This window comes from Propithecus coquereli, unplaced genomic scaffold (genome assembly GCF_000956105.1).
Source record: "Propithecus coquereli isolate 6110/MARCELLA unplaced genomic scaffold, Pcoq_1.0 Scaffold124, whole genome shotgun sequence".
NCBI classification, from domain to species: domain Eukaryota; kingdom Metazoa; phylum Chordata; class Mammalia; order Primates; family Indriidae; genus Propithecus; species Propithecus coquereli.
In genome coordinates this window covers 2,908,097-2,926,224 of record NW_012136525.1, presented here as the reverse complement: position 1 = coordinate 2,926,224, position 18,128 = coordinate 2,908,097, and the positions used below count along the sequence as shown (strand labels likewise).

Genomic DNA, 18,128 nt, shown 5'->3' with positions numbered 1-18,128 from the left:
CTCTTCCCGCAGCACCGTCTCCGAGACACCATGGTGAAAGTGAAGGCCGGAATAAACGGGTGAGTTTGGGGGTGCCAGGGTGGGGCCCTGGGCTGCGGCCGCCCCGCATTGCGTCTGCAGGCCTTGCCGGCCCGAGTCTTTGCAGCCGGGTGGGGAGGTAGGGGATGAGGGGCTGTACCCCCCGCCAAGGAGAACTCAAGGTCAGCGCCCAGACCTGGCGGAGGTTCTCGCCTCAAAAGGCCTCGTGTCCCCTACCCCTGGCTGTTGCGCCTTAGGGAGCTCCGCCCATGCGGCACAGGCTGCCTGGAGCTTTCCACTGAACCCGCGGTAGAGAAACGACGCAGCCCCCGTTCTCGCTTGGCGTCCATCCCCATCCCCCAACGGGGGCTCTTTTCTTCCCTTTGGCGCTCTCCGGGGTCACGTGCCAGGAGAGGCGCCCCTCCCCCACAGCCCCTGCCCGCGGGGTGCAGTGCGCAGCCTGCGGCACCGGCCCGGGCGCGCTGCGGTGGCGCGGCCGCCATGTTGCAACCGGGAAGGAAATGAATGAAGCCCGTTAGGAAATCTTCCCGAACTCTGCAGTCTTCCTCCTGCCTCAGTAGGGCGGGGTTTCCTTTATCCCGTAAACCAGGTGAAGCAAGGCTTTACCGGCTCTTGCTCGCAGCGGGGCTGGCCCTCAGAACCCGCCCTCGAGCCGCAAGCGTGATTTCCCTTCATCTAGGGCGACGTATCCTAGATAATGCTCTGACGGATCCAACAAGTGGGTTTATGGAGGTCCTCTTGTGCCCCTCCCTCCCGGAGTGTGGTAGCTGCGGCCTCGTGCCAAGCCAGGGGAGCTGAGTCACGGGTAGTTAGAAAATTTCCACCACAAAATGGCCCCTGTGGCAGCAGCCCCTCCTGCGCCGCCGCACCTCGCGGCTCCGGCCCACGCACGCCTAGGGCTGACCTGACCCTCAAGGCCAGGCGTAAAGGTCACTGGGAGGATTGGGTGTCTGTGAACCTCGGGAAGCCTGCCCTGCTCCCAGCTCCATCCTTCAGAAACCAGATCTCCGCTGCCCTGCTCCCAGGTTAAATATAGCCGCTGACCTTTCTGTCCTGGGGCCTGGGCTGCAGGGCCCACCGCCTGCCCCACTTACACCCTGCTGCGACCCTCCGGGTTTCTGGAAAAGAGCTGGGAAGCACAGGAAGCGTAGCAAGTCAGCGTCTAGCAAATCAGAGTCGTGGGACAATGGGGTGGAAAACGGACTGCTTTCTCCATCCCTGCGCCTGCTGCAGAAGGAGCTAGAGCAGGGGTGGGCTTACCCGGTGGGGTTCATTTCTGACCTTTGCTCCTGCCCTTTGAGCTTGGTGACACTGAGTGTACAAGTCTTTTCTCCCTAGAGGGCGTAGCTTGAAGCTGGGCCAAGGCAGCAGCAATCATTCCCAGGGTACAGATAGTGGAGTGACAAATCCACGTGCCAAGCTTGTGCCCAGACTGTGGGGGGCAGCACCCCACGCCGCCACTTCTTGAAGAACTTGACGGCTGGGTGTTGGGAAGGACAGGAGCCTTCACGTATGGCTGTGCTGTGCAGCGCAGCCGGGCCAGCCTGGCAGGGTTGCTCAGGGAAGATAAAACTAAACCTTTTGGGACTTCCTGGGACGGGAAATACTGTGCTCTCCCTCTTAGGGGGAGCAGGCCTAGGGCTGCACACGGGCCAGGTGGAGCCCTCCCCTCCTTGCCTCATGCCTTCTCGCCTCTTGTCCCTCAGCTTTGGCCGTATTGGGCGCCTGGTCACCAGGGCTGCTTTTAACTCTGGCAAAGTGGACATTGTCGCCATCAATGACCCCTTCATTGACCTCAACTACATGGTGAGTGCCCCCCTGCAGCTAGTGTGAGGAACTGCCTGGCTGAGGGCAGCCCCTGATGCGCCCGCTTGTCCCCCAGGTCTACATGTTCCAGTATGACTCCACCCACGGCAAGTTCCATGGCACAGTCAAGGCGGAGAACGGGAAGCTTGTCATCAATGGCCATCCCATAACCATCTTCCAGGAGTAAGTGTAGAAGGTGGAGCAGCAGAAATGTGCTTCGGGGAGGCACCTAGGATGGCGTGACCCCCTTGGATGTGTAGGTACTTCATGTCCCTCGACTTGGTCCTCTTCCCCCCCGCAGGCGCGATCCCACCAAAATCAAATGGGGGGAAGCGGGCGCCGATTACGTTGTGGAGTCCACGGGCGTCTTCACCACCCTGGAGAAGGCCGGGGTGAGTGCCGGGGGCTCCGGAGGGGGGAGCTGACTCGGCCCCACCGGGGCAGAAGCTGGGTTTGTGACCAGCTGCTCCCCTGCAGGCTCACCTAGATGGGGGTGCCAAGAGGGTCATCATCTCTGCCCCCTCTGCGGACGCCCCCATGTTTGTGATGGGCGTGAACCACGACAAGTACCAGAACAACCTCACCATCGTCAGGTGAGGAGGGCGAGGGGTGGAGGAGGGGCCGGGCGGGGCAGGGGTGCGCGCTTTCCCCTGACTTGCCCGTGTCTTTCCAGCAATGCCTCCTGCACCACCAACTGCTTAGCCCCCCTGGCCAAGGTCATCCATGACAACTTTGGCATCGTGGAGGGACTCATGGTATGAGAACGGCGGATTCATTCATTTCTCGCCTGGCACCGGGGCCTCCTCCCACCTTAGAACCTGGCGCTGGGGTTAGGGGCGGAGGGATTGGCCCAAGTCTGTCCCTTAATTCCTCCCAAGGTGGGGCGTGAGGTTGAAGGGCGAGTGGGCGCCTCTGCGGGGCCTCACGCGCTCACTCCACATTTCCAGACCACAGTCCACGCCGTCACCGCCACCCAGAAGACCGTGGATGGCCCGTCTGGGAAGATGTGGCGTGATGGCCGTGGGGCTCTCCAGAACATCATTCCTGCGTCGACTGGCGCAGCCAAGGCCGTGGGCAAGGTCATCCCCGAGCTGAACGGGTGAGGTGTTGCGCCCCTGGGAAGCGGGAGGCAGGCAGGGGGCTGGGAGAGCTGACACTGACCCTGCCTCCGTGCCCACAGGAAGCTCACTGGCATGGCCTTCCGCGTCCCCACTGCCAACGTGTCGGTGGTGGACCTGACCTGCCGTCTGGAGAAGCCGGTACGTGCGGCTTGGAAAGGCTTGGAGGGCTGGGGTTTGTCTCTGTTAAAGTGGAAGTGAAGTGGAACTTGAGTACCCACCTTGCTTTTACCTTATCAGGCCAAGTATGATGACATCAAGAAGGTGGTGAAGCAGGCGGCGGATGGCCCCCTCAAGGGCATCCTGGGCTACACTGAGCACCAGGTACCGGGCAGGGCAGGGAGCTGGTGTCCCCGCGGCCCCACTGAGCTGGGCCCACGTACTTAGCCCTCTCCCTTTCCCAGGTTGTCTCCTCCGACTTCAACAGTGACACCCACTCTTCCACCTTTGATGCTGGTGCTGGCATCGCCCTCAATGACCACTTTGTAAAGCTCATTGCCTGGTACGTGGCTGGGGTGGGGACAGGGCTCAAGAGAGTCGTTTGGGGTCTGGCGCCCTCTGGTGGCTGGCTCAGAAGAATAACCCTTAATGACTCGATCATTTTTCTAGGTATGACAATGAATTTGGCTACAGCAACAGGGTGGTGGACCTCATGGCCCACATGGCCACCAAGGAGTAAGAGCCCTGGACCACCAGCCCCAGCCAGAGCACAGAGGGAGAGAGAGGCCTCAGCTGCTGGGGTGTCCCTGCCTACTCAGTCCCCACCTCCCTGAGAATCTCCCCTCCTCACAACATAGTTTCCATGCCAGAGCCCCTGAAGAATGGGAGGGGCCTCGGGAGCCCCACCTTGTCACGTACCATCAATAAAGTTCCCTGTACTCGGCCAGCTCTGTTTTCTCTTATCTGGGGTCTAGGTTGACGGGGAGGGGTGCTGGGTGGGGGCTGAGGGGAAACACCTCTTGCTGAGGATACCAGGGAGGGTCCTGGCATACCCCAGCCAGGTTTGGGACTGGGAACCCAGACAGCCTTACAGAGCTGTGTGCGCCCTTGTCCTCTCCTGTCCGGGGCCTCTGGGTGCCACAGAAGCCGGTGCTGCCACTTCAGAGAACAAGGCTATTTCCTCACCCTGCTCTAGCCCCAGATCACAGGAAGGACCTCCGCTGGCCACCCCCAGGGAGGGCAGGCTAACAGGAAGTCAGGGCTTTGGAGTTGGACTCTGACCTCGACCAGTTAGCAGGGTGCAGCGAGGTACTGAGCAAGTTCTCTACCCTTCTGTGCCCTGGTACTTTATCTGCAAAACGAGGGTGTGATGGTAGCCGGCTCCTAAGGTCTGCAGCAGGACTAAATTAGGCAAACCACACAAGCACCTAGGGCCATGCCCAAGATAGTGAACACTATATAATGTTTAAGATCAGCAAAATAAGGTAAAGGCCCACTTCATAGTTTCGGGGAAGATGAACTGAGATGTATGAAGTGTCAGGATGACATTTCCAGCATCATACTTAGGGGAGGCACATGGGCTCTGCCACTTCAAGGCTCTGGCTGTGGGCAAGCTACTCAGCCTGTGCTCAGCACATGCACACGTGTAAAGTGGAGACGAGAACAACAGTACAAACCTCGGTTAAAACTAGTTACCATCAGAAAGTGCTTGAAACAGTGACACAAAAGTGCTCAGTAAATACTCAGTTTCATTGTTATTAACGAGTCCATTCCACTGTCAGCTCAGCACAGCCTCCTATACTGACGTCTCCCCAATTTCTCCAGGTTTTTCCACGTCGGGGACGACTTCTTAGCCTCTTGGTCTGGGTGTGTGGCAGACAGCAGAGGCACACCTTTGGCTGATACCAAGAAGCAGAGAGCACACAGGCACATACCCTTGTGCACATACAGGGAGCTTCCCGTCCTGTCACTCGGCAGTGACTGGGAGACAAGAGCTTCCACCTCCCTTCAGGATGCTGCTCCCAGTCCCAGGCTCTTAGGTCTCTTTCAAGCATGGCACCCCCGCCAGGGGAGGGTCACAGCCACACACACCGCGCAGTCAGCAGGCGGACAGCCCTGGGCAGGTGGAACAGTGGGGTGCAGAGCGCCCTCTAACAGCGGGGGAGCCCTCTGCACCGGTGTGTGTTGCGAAAGCCACTGCGGAAGCCCCGGCTGAATTCACTTCATACCAACGCCTAGGCCAGTGAGCACCAGCGCGGAATCGAGGACAGCGCGCTGGCTCTGGACCACAGGCATGGAGGGACGGTCCCGCATTCACATTCCTGACACGTGGGGGTGAGGGGCTGCGATCACTCTGGCAGCAGTTAAAGATGGGGAAGTAGCGGTCACCCACACGTGAAGGCGGGAAAGCCCCGAATGTGGTGGGAGTTGCCCAGGAAGGGCAGGGCCAAGCCTAGCTCCAGACACCCCAGAACCCTGGACAGGCCAAGCCCAAGGAGGGAAGCCCAAGGCAGGAGTGCCCCAGTTCCCAGGGGCCAAGCTTGGTGCGGTGGTACAGGGATACCCCCTCGGGGAACCCCTTGCCCTCTGCCTCGGTGTGTTCCCAGAAGCATGGGGCCTGGGGGAGCGAGGTGAGACGGGCTCCTATCTCATGGAGCTATCAGATGAGACATCACGATCGGAGTCCTCAGTTTCGCTTGGCGGCGGCGGCGGGTCGCTAAACGGGACCGCAGTGAAAGCAGGAGACTTTCTAGAAAAAAACACCGGTTGTCACCTTGGGGCAGGCAGAACCCTAATGAGGCTGGCATCCCTCTTCCTGTGGCCTTATCCTCTGGCAGGCAGGTGAACACCTCAGGCAAGGGCAGGGGGCCCATCGGGGAGGGTGGATGCAGGGGGAGGAGAGAGGGGTAGGGGAGAGAATTCTCTCGAACCCCACCCTGATGGGGGAAATGGTCCCTGTCCTCTGTCTTAGACACTTTGAGAGGCTCAGAGGTCAGAAATATCCGAAGTCACAGCACGAGATGCCGCTTGAGCCTAGGTATACTGACCCTGGGGCCCTGACTTTAGGTCTATCTGTAGGATTATTGTGATTTTTAAAAATTTACTTTTTTGTTGAGGTGTAACTTACACAGGGTCAAATGTACAAATCAAGGCTCTGACTTTAGATAAAAATCTGCCCCCAAATTCCTTCTGTTCCCTGATAGTTTTTAAGCTGCCTCTAACCAGGGGAACCACCAGAGCTGGTGGCATTGGGAGGTTTCAGCCCTCCGGCCACAGATGGACACAAGTATCACCCAACTGCCAAGGAAGAGAAAGCTGTCAATCTGGGCCAACCATACCAGGTGACTCCCAAAGGGCAGCCCCACCTCAAGATGGGACCGAGTGACTGTCGGAGTCTGCAGGGCTTGCCAGCTGTGGGTCGTGTCCGCCCTCCCTCCCTGCGCCACACCAGGGGAGGCCCCTACCGGTCCCCAGACTGGGTGATGAGCCGGCGGCAGGTCTCCATCTGCACGTCCAGGCCGCGCTTCATACTGCACATCTCCATGTACTCGTGCAGGTGCCGGTTCATGTCATTCTTGGCTGTGGCCAGCTCCAGCTGCGGCAGGGCAGGCAGGGCCACTGGGGTTAGCAGGCCCAAGGCAGAAGGGGCCACGGCGCCTCTGCTCCCCACCCCCACCCCCTGCAGCCAGGAGGCTAACACGCCAAGAGCACCAGCTGGGCCGGGGCCCAGGCAGCCATGGTTGAAGGCTCCGATTTAAAAATAAACCAGACCGAGGCAGAAGGCACTGAATATACTATCATTTCCTCTGGTTTTCCTGAAAATCTTTTGCTTTCGAGGGATGCAAAGGTATCTGCCACAGGCAGCATTCTTTTAGGAGACTGATAAGAGCAACGAGGAAGGAACGTGCACGTGGGCAGGATGGAACAGATCACGGGATCACGGCCCGCCGCGCCCGGCTCACCCCTCATTCCCTGGGCATCGCTGGTCCTGGCTGTCTCCCTGCTGCACTGTGAGCCCTCTGAGGGCTGGCCCTGGGTCTCCTTCATCCCTGCAGGCTCAGCCCCTCACGGGGAATTAACTTGCTCTGTGAAGCAGCTGCAGGACTCACGGGCAGGATGAAACCTGGCTCGCTGCTGAAAGGGGCTCATTTCTCTTACTATTCTCTTCCTACCTCATTTTCTCACAAGCCATTCCCAGACACTAAAAGAAAGACTGCCACACTGACTGTCCTGTTGATTCTAAGATGTGTCCCAGCTTCAGAAACGTACGTGGAGCCGCAGGGCTCAGAGTCAGGCAGTCCCCCTCCCAGCACCCGCTCTGCGGCCCAGGCTGAGGCAGCACAAGATCTGGCCAGGGGCAGTCTGCTGCCTCTTTGTTTTGGGTACAAGTGCAGCGGCCAGGAGAGGCAGAATCAAGCGGTGTGGAGTGATCTGCGTGACTGCCTGAGCGCAGAGAGAGGAAGGGAGCCGCCTGTGACTAATCTGCATTGGACAGAGAGGATGGGAACCTGGGGAAAGAAGGAAACGAGCCACAGGGCCAGACAAAAGAGATGGTCGGGACAGTGACATTCGGGGTGAGAGGGTGGCTGGGTGAGCCTAGTGGGTATGGCAGGCTCAGTCCCACAGCTGGGGTCCCCGCTGGGATCCCACAGCGGCAAGAGGAGCAGGATATGCTGGCTGTTCAGTCCAGGGAGAAAATATGATGCCACCAGCTCTTGTTCAGATCCGCTGCCACCTATACGTCAATTTCTCCACGGGGAAGAAGGAAATGAACCAAATACGTTGTATCAAAATAGGAGGCTAGTACTGCCTCCAGTAGTCTCTGCATATTTCCACGTCCTCCTTAATTCATGCCCTTAAAGCAGCAGTGAGATAAGGAGATGATTGTACAAGTTAGGAGATACATCCTCAATGCCAACTTGAAAACCTCCGGCTCCCAGCATGAGTAGAGGTGGGGGAGGCGGGGGAGATGGAGTGAGGTGGGACAGGCAAGAAGAACTTCCCCCTACCATTCTGGGCCTGGTCCCTGCCTCTGTCTCAGTGACCCTGAGAGATAAAGGCCGCAAAGATACAGGTCCCTGGATGCTCCAGATGGATCCCCACGTGGACCACTGCGCGCGAAGTCAGCAGGTCAGCCCCCCTGCCATTGCCCGTTGTCAGTCTACTGGGACAGGAGGAGTCGGATGACTCGAAAACAGCTGAAAAAGCACATTTCCATTGAGGATGTTCTTTTCTTTCTTACCAGGTCATGTTTTACACCAGGCACTCTGGTCCAGGGCAAGAGCCAGATATAGACAGCAGCCCCAGATCACTGCTCTGGGGCCCCTACTTGGTTGAAGGCACAGCAGAAATACCAAACCTCAAATCTACCATCCAAAAGAGGTGGGCAAGGACCAAGAAAAATGGAGGGGGTGGGGGAGGGAGGAGTGAGGCGGGGCAAATAGGAGAATGGAGATCAGTTCTCCCTGGCCATGTCTTTAGCAAGTAGCATAACTCTGACTGTGCCTTTAAAACTTAGCATTAGTCTGCCTGGCCAAAAAAAAAAAAAAAAGTTCTGCTTAGAGGAGCGGGACTATTTGATGTGTGTTAGGAGAATGAGTACGTAGGGAAATAATCTCTCGACTTCCTTCTGAAAATGTAGCCAGTGTGAGAGCAATCAGAGTAGCCCCCCTATTACAATGGCTTCCCTTTGAGCAATTTCAGCTACCTGTGGTCAACTGTGGTCTAAAAATATTAAAATTCCACAAAGAAATAATTCGTAAGTTTTAAACTTCATGCTGTTCTGCATAGCATGATGAAATCTCGTGCCGTCTGCTTCCATCCCACCTGGGACGTGAATCCTCCCTTTGTCCAGCGGGTCCACCCTGTCTACTCTGCCCACTGTCTACTCTGCTGGTGACTTTAGTAGCTATCAGGTCCGCTGTGGTGGTATCTCGGCAGTTTATTTCGTAATGGCCCCAAAGCACAACAGTGATGCTGGCAATTCAGACATGCCACAGAGAAGCCGGCAAGTGCTTCCTTTAAGGGAAAAGGTGAAAGTTCTCAACTTAATTAAGAAAAAAATCCTATGCTGAGGTTGCTAAGATCTACGGTAAGAAGAAACCTCCTTCCATGAAATTGTGAAGAAGGAAAAAAGAAATCCATGCTAGTTTTGCTATCGTACCTCAAACTGTAAAAGTGACAGCCACAGTGTGAGACAGCGCCTAGGCACGATGGAGAAGGCACCACATTTGTGGGTGGAAGACGTGAGCAAAGCTGTTTTCTGATTGACGGCCTTGGGCTCAGTACTCCCCAAGGTTTCAGGCATCCATGGGGGTCCTGGGACATAATCCCCTCAGGTCAGGGGGAACCGCCGCAGGAAAATGCCACGTGGGCTTGAAAAGAGCCTGACGGTCAGAGAGTCTCCCCGCCTCATCCCAAGTCAGAGCGTCGGCAAAGGACCATCTCACACAGGGCAGGACGGCTCGCACGCAGTCACGCCCAGCCCTCCCTCCATAGCAACCTCCACTCTGTGCTTCCACAAATCCTTCCTGCAGCCCCTAAAGGCCTAGAGTTTAACTTAAAGCATCAGCTCCACCTGCCATCTCTAGAAGGTTCCTCAAGGCTTGAGAATAAGCCTGGAGATTTCTCCATTACCTCAAAGGCTGAGCTGAAGAAGCAGGAAAGTTCACGTTCATCTCTGAGTGCTACAGCATGGACAGTATTACCAACAATAAGACAAGGACCATTATGGTATACTTATTATGAGCCAGACACTGCACTAAGCTCTGTATCTTTTAAGAGACAGGGTGTCGCCCTGTCACCCAAGCTAGAGTGCAGTGGCACGATCATAGCTCACTGCAGCCTTCAACTTCTGGGTTCAAGTGATCCTCCTGCCTCAGCCTCCCGAGTAGCTGGGACTACTGGGCGTGCACTACCACACCTGGATAATTTTTCTTTTAATAGAGATGGGGTCTTGCTATGTTGCCCAGGCTAGACTCCAACTCCTGGCCTTAACCAATCCTCCTACCAATGACAGGAACAGAAACATGCAGAGTCACCAAGGGCCTCCCAAAGTGCTGGGATTACAGGCGGGAGCCACTGTGCCTGGCCCATTTGATCTTCTAAACAACCATAAAGGGGAGGTATTATTAAACTCCTCGTTTTACAAATAAAGAAACAGGCTCAGTAGAGAACAAGTAACTTGTTACAAGTTAAGAGTGGATGTAAATGACAGAGCTGAGATCTGAACCCATGTCTATCTGCTTCCAGAGTCTGAGGCCTTAAGGGCCCACCAGAGGTAGGTAATACTGCCAAGAGATCACTCCTCCCCACAAAAGAAAGGGAAAGGCCCTGGTCTCAAGGGTCCCCCAGGGAGGAGGCTGCTGCACCTGCAGCTCCGCTCATGACCCACCGGGGAACTGTGCCTCCTGGCTTCCACTCGCGCCCTTACCTCTATCTGGTCGATGGTTTCCTGATATTCCTTCTCCCGGGTTTTGAACAGGGACTCAGTATCTTTAATTACCTTCTCCAAACTGTCCTCCTGCTGCTGGAGTAGACAGGGGAGCAAGGCGCAGGCCAACCAGGGAGGGACGGGATGGGCACATCCCGCAGGGCCAAGGCAGGGAGAGAAAGAGAGAGTCAGGTTAAGGGAACTGGAGGAAGAACAGCAGAGGATGAAGGCGGAGGGGAGAAGCGGGGAAAGCATGACGGCCACACGGGGAGAACAGAGCGAGGAGTGGGGAGACAGGGCATCGGGCTGGACAGGCAGAACTGGCGGCCTCTGAGGCGGGAGGGAATGTTACCTCTCCCTGGGCCTCTGCAGCTGCCATGGCATAGCCTGAGAAATCCTCCCAAAGCAGCAGGGTCTCCTCAGTCTCCTCCCAAGTCAGGCTGTCACAGTCGTCCTCAAAATCATACTCCCTCCTAGAGACAGGGAACCCGTGTGTCAAGGAGGGCGGGGGCGGCCTCCTGGTGGAGGGGCTGCGGGGAGCTCCGGCCTCTCGTGGGGAAGGGCGCCGAGGGGCTGCGCGGGCAGCCGCGGACTCACAGCTGGCTGAGCATGCGCTGCATCTCCTCGTTGATGCTGAGGGCTGTGCTCTCCTCCTCATCCCCATCGGGCTGGCGGGGCCCGTCACTCTCCGACAGGGAGGTGTCCTCCTCCACGGCAGCCTTGCGCTCCCGCTTCCGCCCCCCCATGGATGGGACCTTAATGGGAGACAAGTGCAGAGACTACAGAGACGAGGCCGGGTGCGTGAGGAGAAGGGCAGGGCCGGGGCGGGCAGACGGGGACGGGAGAAGCATGAACCAGAGGGAAGGGTGGGGCGGACAGAGAGAAAAGTCACAGTTACAATGACAGGAACAGAAACATGCAGAGTAACCAAGGGACTGACACACACAGAGGGGCCAGGGCTGCAGGCTGAGAAGGCAGAAAAAGAAGAAATAGAGAAAAAAGAGCAGTAAGACAAGGGAGGAATGGCTTGTCAGGACCTCAGTCAGATGTGCATAAGGGCTAGAGAGGAATTTCTTTTCTAAAGAAAAGTCTTTCTGATAAAGTGACTCAACTAAAAAGGAGGTTTTAGGCTGCAAGGAGGATGAGGACACAGTGTTTATAAAGGAGAACTTGAATCACATCCAGATCTGGAAAGCCAGGGAGAGAAGGCAGAGAGTGAAATGAAATAAAGAGAATAAGAGAGAGAAAAGGAGGGAAGAGCGAGGAGAGAGAAAGGGGAGAAGAAATCTGTGCTGAAGAGCCGCAGGTCGAAACTGACAGCCAGAGGGCCCAGGTGGTTTAGAAACTGGGACTGGGACATTAATAAGCTTGCGTGAGATCACACTAACCAGCTTCTTCTGTGGAGAAAGCAAGAGAGATGAAAGCAAGAGAGAGGAGAGGAAGCAGGCAGAGGAGAGAGAGGGAGGGAGAGATGGCGTTAGAGACAGCTTCCAAAACTTCTCTCCTGAGGCTGCTCCTGGCCCCCCAGCCTAGTCCCACCGAGGGCCCCAGGAGCCAGGATAAGGAAGGACCCCAATCTGGAGGGCAAGGCCTGTGTTCTAGGCCGGCCACGATGGAAGCTTCTTCGCCTGTTCCCCGCCACCCCGCCCCACTGGGAGCTGAGGGCAGCCCCGTCCTCACCTGGAACATCTGGATCATATCCTCACAGTTGCGCTGCTGGGCCACGTCGCACAGTTTGGCAGTGATGTCAATGCGGCGACAGATGTCCATGTCTACCTTCATGGCCTTTTCCTGGATCTTGGTGTCCAGCTCTGACAGGTTCTGTCCAAGGAACACAGCGAACAGTGAGGAGGTGCCCAGTACTCCAGACGAGGACTAATGAGGCCTGGCACGATCCGCAGACTCCCTTTCACATCGCGGGCACCTCCTCCGTGAAGTCTCTTGACACCTTAAGCAGAAAGCACTTCTTCCTGCGTGGCCGCCCCACGGCACTTTACCCATACACTGGGCGCTGGGCTGCCCGGGCCACCGGCTCCCTGGCCAGACGGGAGCCCTGGAGGGTGTGGCCCAGTGCCTGGGACTTGCAAGGGCTCCCTCGAACCATCGGCAGTCCTTACCCTCCCGGAACTTACGTTCCCGGAGGGAAAGAGATACTACTAGGAGTGAGGAGTGGAGAAAGTATTGAAGTAATAAGCACAGCTAACACCTACTTAGCTAACACTACATGCCAGGCACTGTCCTAAGTGTGTTATAATCTTCACAGTAACTCTGCAAAGTACATGCCTTTCTTTTCCCCCTTCCACACCAGCAGATGAGGGTTCAGAGGTTCAGGATGCACCCGAGGCCACAGCGAGCAAAGTGGCAGAGCTGGGGTCTGTGCCAGGCAGCCAGGCTCCAGAAGCCGCGCTCTCACTGACTGCCCAACAACCCCTGGTAACGACGGAGGCTGCACGCCTCTGCGATGCAACACTGAGACCTTCTTTCCTTCCCTTTCTCTGGATTTAGGGGGTAACAGGGGAAAAAGGGAAGGATAGCAAAGGGGGCGATGGACAGGGCATCAACAGGCTAGAACCAGCAGGGCCCGCTCCTCCCCGCCTCAGGCAGCTAACTGCACGCACAGTGAGCGTGAGGGCCAGCGCGAGGGCTGCACTCACGTTGCTCATGAGCCCCTTGAAGACCACCAGCTCAGCCTTCAACTGCTCCACCTTCGTCGCCAGCTCCTCTTGGCAGGCGTCAGCCTCTTGGGCTTCCTACAGCCGGGAGAAAACCCTGCCATCAGTGGCACCGTCAATGTTGGAAGAAGGTAAAGACAACAAGGAGGGACAGGGAGGCCGCACCAGCGCCTCGGGGCAAGGGGGGACACCAAGGGAAGCACAGGCAGCAAGTGGGCGGCCACCCTCACCTCCTGGAGCTCATTTACACGCTCCTGCAGCTGTATCCGCACCGTGTATTCCTCTTCCCACCTGACAGACACGGGGGAGAGGCGGAGAGAACATAGGTACAGAGCCCTTCCCTGCCCCCACGGCCCCCTGTCCCCCTTCTCTGGCTCAGGCTCAGTCCCCAGGTCTGGTTCCCTAGATGGGGAGGAGCAGCGCACAGGAATGTCTGCCGGGCAGCCGGTGGCCAGCTGCAGCTGTCGGGAGGCTCCACACTTCCTGGCAAGCGCCAAGCTCGCCAGCTGCCTTCCCGGAACCTCTGGGCCACGCACCAGGAACTCTATTTAAGAGCCACTGCGGCTGTTCTGGTCCTTTGCAGTGCCCATCCCTGCTCAGGCCCCAGCTCAACCAGCTGTCTGGCTGGCCTCATCGCCCACCTCCTGCCCCCACCAGACCACCAGGTCCACCCGGCCCAGTCTCCCACCTTCAGTCGCACAGATCCGGTCTCCTGCCCGCACCAGAACAGAGCTCGTCTAGCCTGCTGCCCTGCCTCTTGTGGTACCATTTAACCCTGTAAAAGCATCTGCAGGACACATACCGCATCAACAGAGTTGGTCAAGAGCCTGGTAGGAGACACTTGAAGTCCTTCCCCCACAAGCTCCAGGAACTACCCACCCATCCCCCTCTAAGTGAGCCACACAGAGAGGTAGCAGGGCTGGCCCTGCGACCAGAAGTCCCCCAGCAGCATTACAGCAGTGGACATCTAGAGCCTGGGGTTACTGAGCACCCAAACCCAGAGGGAACGGGGAAGTAGAGCATGCAACGGGCCCGTTAGCGGGGCAGATGAGAACCAGAAACGGCACTTCCCGGGATCCAGAATTCAGAGGCTAAGCCACAGTAGGGCAGACGACACTCTTGGCCACAGGGGAGGGCCCTAGGGCATGTTTCCCAGGGCCAGCTTTTCACGCCCCATCTGCTCCGGTGCATATTCTATTCCACTCCAGAGAGGGAAGGGGGGTGGGGACCCCCACTGCTCAGGATGTGGCCCTGGTGTCTCAGGGCCCACAGGTCGGCTGGCATAGCAGCCCTATTCATGTAAGCTCATCACTCTTGCCACATTCTGGAAAGGCTTCTTTCAGTCTGAGAAGGGAGGGGGACTGCACCAACAGAGAAACTTAAACATAAGAAAGGTGGTTAGGAAGTGGCAAAGAAGAAAGCAAGAGAATTAAAATGCGAGAGATCAGCTTCTGCAACATCGAGTAAGTCCTGTCCTCCCCAGGCCTTCGTCTCCCTTCCTATCTCGCTCTCCCCAGTCCTGTCTCCTTGCTCTCCTCAGCTCCCCGCCCACAGCCGCACTGCAGCAGTCCTAATAATAACTCCTCCACACCACCCCGGCCCCCTCCCGGCGCGCAGGGCAGGAGGAGGCAGCCAGTCCGGCCACCAGCCTGCCGGCTCCCCGACCCCGCTCTTCCCAGGCGGGCCACGTGTGTCCTTTTCCTTTCCGCTCGGGCATCCTCGGCCAGACAGGGGTAGTGAGGGCCCTAGTAGCATCAGGTTATGTGTGTTCTTAGATAAGACCATTATCTTTTCTGGGCCTTGGTTTCTTCTTCCACAACACAAAGGCATGGGATGTGGTGCCCTCACACCCCTGGAGTACGCGAGTCGCTGGAGGAGGGGGGCAATACTGACAAGGGCGCAATAACCCTGGACAAGATGCATCAGGGAGGGCAGGAAGTTGGTCACTGAACTCAACAAACTCAGGTGGAAACTTAAGCAAGGAAGTTAGCTAAAGATGAAGATTAATGAAATCTTACAGGGTAAAAAAATCTGAAAATGAATCATCTGGAAGCTCACTACAATTCTAGTGCTCTCCACCCAGACTTTTACACAGACAAGCTCATTTCGGCCTCCCTTCCAATCTGGTCTCACAAGGTTCCCTTAATGTGGGCAGAATTGGAGACATTTTTATGTATTCTGCACTGACCAAATACCTCCCTTCCAAATAAACTATATCCTTGAGTTGAAGAGAGAAAGCAGGACCATTTCTATATTGGAAAAACTGAGGCTCAGGGGAAAAGTCCCACAAGGCAGGGGAGCCGAAAATAGAACCCAGGAGGCCTCAGCTACTTCCCAGTTTAGTGCCCGAGCCATCCCCATGCCTTCCAGACTAAGGACAGGAGTTACAGTGTTGCTATAAAAAGCGCAGAAGGAGGGCATCTCATGGGTGGAAGAAGAGTAACTGCCAGTGTCACGTACCACACCAGTTTAGCCACAGGCCCTCTGCACAGCAACGTGCTGCAGAGCGATGAGCTAATCAATCCCCACGGAACAACTCTTTGCTGCCCTGGACAGCTGGACCAAGGACAAACACTGTTTTGGTTTAAAAAAATGAAAATGCTCCTGAGAACAGCAGTTGTTCCTGTGGTTGTGGATGTATTCCAGAACTGTCCCTGTTCCGCTGCTGACTGCATTAACTCCTGGCAAGCTGGCTCTGGGTGGCACCTGAATGATGATTTTAGGACAACTGAAACCCCCAAGGACACATAATGTGGACCATAACTAAGGAAGCCAGCATGCGGACAGGACTCGAGCTTAGAAAGCCTGCCCCTCTGTGACCTGGTAGACTCCACCTGGTGATAAATCCCTGAAGGTTGCCCCCAGACCCAGCGGTAATCTAGAATATTCATTCAGCCAATCCTCACCCACTACTGAACCAGACACCAATCCCTGCTAGGCTGGGTTGCAAAGGTAGTTCCTTGGCCTGCCCACAAGGGGTCATAATAGCTGGGCTGAGACTGGAGGTCCCCAAACCAAAGCCTCCTTCTGTCACCCCTTCCTGCTCCACCATGACATGGGTCACAGAGCATGCAAAGCACTGCCTCTGTTCATGCTCCTGTCCTATTGGCCTAGTTACCAATCATCTTAGGAATCCACGTGGTGTACAGCCAGCACTCTGGCATTACATCCCTTGCCCACACCCCTTGGGTCCAGGTTCCTCTCAGAAAGCCAAAACTTCATCTGCAGAACGCACTGGACCCGCCCCAAGCCACTTACAGCCCAGGGTGTGTCAGTGTCCCCAACTTTTCCCTATTTGGTTCCTTTGCTGGCTCTGTTCAGGATTCTTCCCCTTTCGGCTCTTTACTGATCTCCCACTGGCCCTATACCAACAACCTGCCCCTTCCTCTTGCCCTTCCCCTACAGAATTCTCTTTACTCTTTCTTTTCCTATTTTTTTACCTACTCCAAGCAGTACTTTGAGGTCTCCAGTGGATCGTGTAGAACCTGGTTTCCATCGATATTCCTCTGGGAAACCCTGGGCAGTGGCAGGATCACCCACCGCAGGGTGGAGCCCCTCCTCCCTCACCACCCCCTTCCAATTTCACTTAGTTTCCCAAATTTAAGCTCTACCCTTAGCCTCCTACTTTTGGTCGGTGTGTGAAGCTTCTATCCCAAAATTGCTGAGACTGGTAGGGGCACAGTGTGCCCAGATGCACACCTTTCAGACCAGAGCCCCTCTGACGGCTCACAAAACCCCACAGTTAACACAGTCATCCAAACCCTGCAGCCTAGGCTAGAGACAGAGAGACAGCCAAAAGTATGAATCCCCCAGTGTTTTCCTCCTCCTTCCTGTCACGAGTTGGACTTCTGCATTCTCTGCATCCAATTCCTTCCAAGCTCCTCAGTATACAGCAGGAACTTACTCTTATTCTATTCACCCCCAATTCCTCGGAATCCACACAGACTCCCCATGCCGTTGCGAGTGTCATGACACGGAGCCCCGTCCCCAGCTTCCTGGTCCCTACCTTCGCTTGTATTCGTCCCTCTCCCGCTTCACTTTGGCCAGCACGTTGTAGAGCGCGCGGATCTCGGGGGTGATGGTGTCGATCTGGACGCCGACCCCATCGGGGTGCACCCACGACAAGCCAGGCCCTTGCACCAGAGTGGGCTCCAGTCCCGGCCCGAGCCGGCGGGCGTGTGAGAAGGACCAGATGGTGCCGGGCATGAAGCGGGCCGACGAGGAGTAGGCGGTGGAGGTGGAGGTGGAAGTGGAAGTGGATGGCGACGAGTGGCAGGCCGCGGAGGACGCGAGGGGGCCGGCCGGCGAGCGCGCGGGCGAGCCCAGCACCCGCGCTGAAGGGGTGCAGACGGCAGCCGGCCGGGCGCCCAGGGGCAGCCCCAGGGGCCGGATGGGGCTGATGAAGCCGGTCTGCACGGCCTGGTCGCGGCGAGCCAGGCCCCGCCTGCCCTGCTTACCCTCCTCCAGCGCCTGCTGCAGCTGCTTCTCCAGCAGCCGGTTCCGGCGCTCCAGCTCGTGCACCTTAGCCAGGAAGCAGCGGAACCGGAGGTTCAGGGTCTTGAGCACGTTGATGTTGGAGCCCAGGTCGTTGCGGAGGGCCATGGCGGCAGGCGGGGCCGAGCCCGGCCCGGGCGGCGAGTAGGCAGCGGGGCCGGCCGGGGCGAGAGGCGCCGCGGGCAGGTCCCCTCCCCCGGTGAAGTGGTCACCTCCCAGGTGGTCCCCCAGCGGGCCGGCCAGGCCCTGCTGCTCCTGCTGTAGGAGGAAGAGATTGGGGCCGAATAACGGATTCATGGCTGCGCCTTCTGCTGGGAGATGGAGACCGGTGCAAGAGCAGGGATGGAGGGCGAGCGGGAAGAGCCAATGAGGCGCCAGCGGGCCACGGGCGGCCAATCAGACGCCTCGGCAAAGGGGCAGAGGTCAGAGGCGGGGCGGGCCGAGAGGAAGCCAATGAAAGGCTCCAATTGGAGGCTGGCCCCGGACCTTTCCCGGTCGGAGACCGGCTGCTAGCCCTTCTCTGGGGTGCGACTGCTTGGAAAACAGCCAAAGTGGTGTAAAACCCGGGACCTCCAGCATCCCGTGGGTTCTGATGGCAGGAAGCCAGTCTTCCCTCCACCCCATCGC

At 57.2% G+C, this 18,128-nt stretch overlaps 2 protein-coding genes across 5 annotated transcripts; one reads left to right on the top strand and one right to left on the bottom strand.

The window, feature by feature from the left end:
• The first annotated feature begins 12 nt into the window (after positions 1–12).
• GAPDH (glyceraldehyde-3-phosphate dehydrogenase) lies at positions 13–3,850 on the top strand. The gene is given in 13 exon segments (XM_012637865.1): positions 13–59; positions 1,746–1,845; positions 1,922–2,028; positions 2,147–2,237; positions 2,323–2,438; positions 2,519–2,600; positions 2,793–2,843; positions 2,845–2,901; positions 2,904–2,944; positions 3,026–3,104; positions 3,204–3,287; positions 3,368–3,465; positions 3,573–3,850. Coding segments are annotated over 13 exon segments (1,005 nt in total). The 5' UTR covers positions 13–30; the 3' UTR covers positions 3,643–3,850.
• Positions 3,851–4,671: 821 nt separating this feature from the next.
• On the bottom strand, positions 4,672–17,846 carry IFFO1 (intermediate filament family orphan 1). 4 transcript variants are annotated; one of them, XM_012637861.1, is made up of 10 exons: positions 17,014–17,846; positions 13,238–13,298; positions 12,990–13,085; positions 12,016–12,156; positions 11,724–11,732; positions 10,933–11,090; positions 10,688–10,808; positions 10,336–10,428; positions 6,368–6,498; positions 4,672–5,652 (listed from the first exon to the last, which is right to left on the bottom strand). In XM_012637861.1, exons 1-10 carry the CDS (start codon positions 17,796–17,798, stop codon positions 5,547–5,549), a joined length of 1,701 nt encoding a protein of 566 aa, XP_012493315.1. In that variant the 5' UTR covers positions 17,799–17,846; the 3' UTR covers positions 4,672–5,546. The 4 variants fall into 4 exon arrangements, with proteins under 4 accessions (XP_012493315.1, XP_012493318.1, XP_012493316.1 ...); XM_012637864.1 differs by having other exon boundaries at positions 10,336–10,431; positions 10,933–11,114; positions 17,014–17,798; XM_012637862.1 differs by having other exon boundaries at positions 10,336–10,431; positions 17,014–17,798.
• Positions 17,847–18,128: the final 282 nt, after the last annotated feature.